The sequence below is a fragment of the Callithrix jacchus genome, chromosome 7, assembly GCF_049354715.1.
Source record: "Callithrix jacchus isolate 240 chromosome 7, calJac240_pri, whole genome shotgun sequence".
NCBI classification, from domain to species: domain Eukaryota; kingdom Metazoa; phylum Chordata; class Mammalia; order Primates; family Cebidae; genus Callithrix; species Callithrix jacchus.
The window spans coordinates 151,955,937-151,960,354 of NC_133508.1; the positions used below are offsets into that span (position 1 = coordinate 151,955,937).

The window sequence follows — 4,418 nt, forward strand, 5'->3', positions numbered from 1 at the left end:
GAAGGATTAACGAAAGATCTTAGTTTCTTAAGACGTCAGCACTGGTGAAGCTCTCCTAAAACAGGAGTGGCGTTTGCCGAGTTTTCTCCAGGGTCTCTGCTTCCTGCAGCTAGCTTCCCTGCGTGACTGCTCAGAAGGCCTCTGCCTTGGGGTTTCCATCTCTTTCCCCTGCAGGGGAGCCTGCAGCCTAGGCGGGAGGTGGTTAAGGATTCTGGCTGCTGTGCAATGGGGCCATCTGTGTTTGATCAATCCTGGCGGGAAGGAGGGGGTGGGGGCTGTAAAGAGACTGAAAGCATTCCAGAGTCGTGAGAGAGAGCCAGAGATCAGGAGAGAAGGCACCGCCCCCACCCCGCCTCCAAAGCTAACCCTCGGGCTTGAGGGGAAGAGTCCGACTGCACGTTCCTTCCACTCTCGGAGCTGCCATGGGGCCCAGCACCCCTCTCCTCATCTTGTTCCTTTTGTCATGGTCGGGACCCCTTCAAGGACAGCAGCACCACCTTGTGGAGTACATGGAACGCCGACTAGCTGCTTTAGAGGTGAGGGACTCCTTTCTCTTCTAGCTCAGCCTAGGAGAATTCCAGGTCTATTGGTTCAACCAGTTTGTTAGGGATCTGGGAATAACAAGATAGGCCTCTGCAAGAGCCTACAGAAAATTCTCTGTTAGTAAGAGGACCTTCAGAGTAACAAGCCCTCCTCTTTTCCCACATAGAACAATTTCAAAGCAAATAGACTTTTGCCTTTTACCTCTGGGATTAGATAGAATAAGGGAACACAGTGGAAACGAGAGCCAAGATTGTGGAGCTACATCTCTGGAGGAGCTGATGATGCTGTTGAAGTTGGAGGTTCCCAGAGAATCTGCAACTTCCTGTCTTCAACAGGTTGAGATCTGTAGCGTTTTAATTCCCCAGAGAAGAACTGCTAAGGGAGCAGAGACCTCTTCCCATCTTCATGCACTTAGACCTACCTAGAGCCTCAGATGACTCTGGCACTGCTCACAGAGAACACGGGCTGGAGGACATGGGGTCAGGGTAAGGGCCTAGGTGGATCTCAGCTAGGCTCTCTGCACATTTAGCACCTCTGCACATCTGGTTTCCTTTCCTGCAGGAGTGGAAGGGGATATTGAAGCCTGGCGGAGTTTGTTCTTTTTCCCATTCCTGGCTCCCGGGTTGGGCCTCTCCCTGCCTGGGAGTTGTAACCCTACAGCCTCCCTCCTGATCCCCCATCCCTTCAGGAACGGCTGGCCCAGTGCCAGGACCAGAGTAGTCGGCATGCTGCTGAGCTGCGGGACTTCAAGAACAAGATGCTGCCGCTGCTGGAGGTGGCAGAGAAGGAGCGGGAGGCGCTCAGGACTGAGGCTGACACCATCTCCGGCAGAGTGGACCGTCTGGAGCGGGAGGTGGACTATCTGGAGACCCAGAGCCCAGCTCTGCCCTGTGTAGAGCTTGATGAGAAGGTGACTGGAGGCCCTGGAACAAAAGGCAAGGGAAGAAGAAATGAGAAGTACGATATGGTGACAGGTAGGTGATCCGAAAGCAGGCCCCTAACTCTCACAACGGATATTCTTCTTCCTTCCTTCCTTCCTTCTTACTCTTTTTTTCTATCTGGCCGAGACCACTGTGGCTCTGTCTTCTGGAATCTGTTTCGGAGAAACCTCTGTAATGCCAGGTCTATTAAGGAGAGTTCTGGGGACCCAGGCCCCTGTGGTACCCGCTTCTCTCAATTTTCCCTTAGAGTGGAGGCATCCAGTGGGCAAATGCTCACTATTCCCCAGATCGCCCACCCTCGGGGAGTTCCTGCTGTAGGCATCTAATTCTTGCCTCTATTTCCTTTCCCTGTGCTTTTCTCATCAGACTGTGGCTACACAATCTCTCAAGTGAGATCAATGAAGATTCTGAAGCGATTTGGTGGCCCAGCTGGTCTATGGACCAAGGATCCACTGGGGCAAACAGAGAAGATCTACGTGTTAGATGGGACACAGAATGACACAGCCTTTGTCTTCCCAAGGCTGCGTGACTTCACCCTTGCCATGGCTGCCCGGAAAGCTTCCCGAGTCCGGGTGCCCTTCCCCTGGGTAGGCACAGGGCAGCTGGTATATGGTGGCTTTCTTTATTTTGCCCGGAGGCCTCCTGGAGGACCTGGCGGGGGTGGTGAGATGGAGAACACTTTGCAGCTCATCAAATTCCACCTGGCAAACCGAACAGTGGTGGACAGCTCAGTATTCCCAGCGGAGGGGTTGATCCCCCCGTACGGCCTGACAGCAGACACCTACATTGACCTGGCAGCTGATGAGGAAGGCCTTTGGGCTGTCTATGCCACTCGGGAGGATGACAGACACTTGTGTCTGGCCAAGTTAGATCCACAGACACTGGACACAGAGCAGCAATGGGACACACCATGTCCCAGAGAGAATGCTGAGGCTGCCTTCGTCATCTGTGGGACCCTATACGTCGTCTATAACACCCGTCCTGCCAGTCGGGCCCGCATCCAGTGCTCCTTTGATGCCAGTGGCACTCTGACCCCTGAACGGGCAGCCCTCCCGTATTTTCCCCGCAGATATGGTGCTCATGCCAGCCTCCGCTATAACCCCCGAGAACGCCAGCTCTATGCCTGGGATGATGGCTACCAGATTGTCTATAAGCTGGAGATGAGGAAGAAAGAGGAGGAGGTTTGAGGAGCTAGCCTTGTTTTTTGGCATCTTTCTCACTCCCATACATTTATATTATATCCCCACTAAACGTCCTGTTCCTCATTCTTCAAATGTGGGCCAGTTGTGGCTCAAATCCCCTCTATTGTTACCAATGGCAATCAAATTCTTACAGCTCATTTGTTTCATACGGAACTCCAGATCCTGAGAAATCCTTTTAGCGCTAAGAGTCAAAAGCCCCAACCGTTCACTCCTGTTCTCCTGCCTCATGTCAAGAAGTTTCAGGCTAAGGGTGACCCAGACCCAGAGTGCTGACCTTGCATGGGGCAGGCCCAGGGAGCAGGCAGCAGTGTTCTTGCCCTCAGAGGGGCTTGGGGAGAGAGGACTAGGAGATGTCCAGCTCTGCCCTCTCTTCCTCGCTCCTCCCTTCAGTGTCCTGAGGAACAGGACTTTCTCCACATTATTTTGTATTGCAACATTTTGCATTAAAAGGAAAACCCGCTACTCCTCTCCTGTGTTTGTTTAGGGGAGCCCTCAGATCAAATTTCCCCGCTGACCGTCCATTTTCTCCCTCCCAACCCATCCCCACTGCTTGAGCCATGTTAAGGACTTGGCGGGGCTCCCTTTGCTGAGGAGGAGCTTACTGTGAGGCGCCTGGGGGAAGCGGCGCCATCCCGCCACTGTCGGAGGCTGGACGAAGGCCTCCGTCCACACCCACCGCCATCCACAGCCGCCAATCCACGGCAGCCACCCCAGAACCTCAGTGGCACTGTGCCTCTGGCTGTGAGACACTGGGGCCCAGGGCAGAGCTTCCAGTTCCGATTCTCAGAGGATTTTGAACTAGCAAATGGATGCTAGCTGCATTGCAGTCTGGTGTAGAAACCAGAGCCCTGAATGCCTGTGTTTTGAGTAAGAACCTAAGGCTCCCCTGCAAAGTGAACTCTGCCCCGCACCCCAGACCTCCACTCCCACCTCCAGCATGGCGCTCCCGCAGGGCCGGGTTGCACAATTGTTCTCGGTCTGAACCGCTCTGATTTTCCTGCTGCCACAGCGTCTGCGGTTTGGGCAGGGAGGAGGGGCAATGACCGTGTCCCAGATGTTGGCCTGACCCGGTCCGCAGTCTTCGCCTGCCTTCCTCTTCTCCACCCTCCTCACGCCCACCTACCCACTCCAGCCCTGAACCTGGCCGAAGCCCGTCGGGACGGCAGGAAACTTAACCCTCTGTGGCTCACACCCTGGCCTCTGGCGTTGGATTGCAGAGGGCAGTCGGCGGAAGGCAGAAGGGAGAGGAGGAGGAAGGCTCCAGGCTTTGGACTCCAGGCTCCAGGAATCTGCTGATCGCTGCACCAGGCCCCCACCCCAGCGCCACCCTCACTGCTGCGAGCTCAGCGGGCAGGGGCAAGGCTGGCTGGTGGGCAGGAACCACTGCTTTCATAAGGAGCCCACCTCAGGCAGCCCTGGGGTCCTCTTGGTTATTTGCCTTAGCCAAGTGCGGGGGAGGGGCACAGTCTTCTTCCCAAAGCGCCGCCCTCCTTCCCGCCCCAGGTGGGGTGGCTTCGCCAAGGGCCTGTGAGCCTCCCTTTGTCTTTTCTTCTCTCCTCAGGCAGAGCTGCTCCAGACGTAGGTTGATGAGGAACGGGAAAGACAGACGTGAGGCACCTCACAAAGGCGCTATTGTGGGAGCCCGGGGCGGGCAGGGGCTCTCTCCCATTCCATTCTCTCCTAATGTGGGGCTGGCAACAGTAATCACCACCTGTCAGCCCACAGAGGGGTC

At 55.5% G+C, this 4,418-nt stretch overlaps 1 protein-coding gene across 1 annotated transcript; it reads left to right on the plus strand.

The window, feature by feature from the left end:
- Positions 1 to 390: 390 nt before the first annotated feature.
- Positions 391 to 3,146, plus strand: OLFML3 (olfactomedin like 3). The gene is made up of 3 exons (XM_002751262.8): positions 391 to 536; positions 1,232 to 1,517; positions 1,851 to 3,146. The coding sequence occupies exons 1-3, from the start codon at positions 423 to 425 to the stop codon at positions 2,669 to 2,671; spliced, it is 1,221 nt and encodes a 406-aa protein (XP_002751308.1). The 5' UTR covers positions 391 to 422; the 3' UTR covers positions 2,672 to 3,146.
- Positions 3,147 to 4,418: the final 1,272 nt, after the last annotated feature.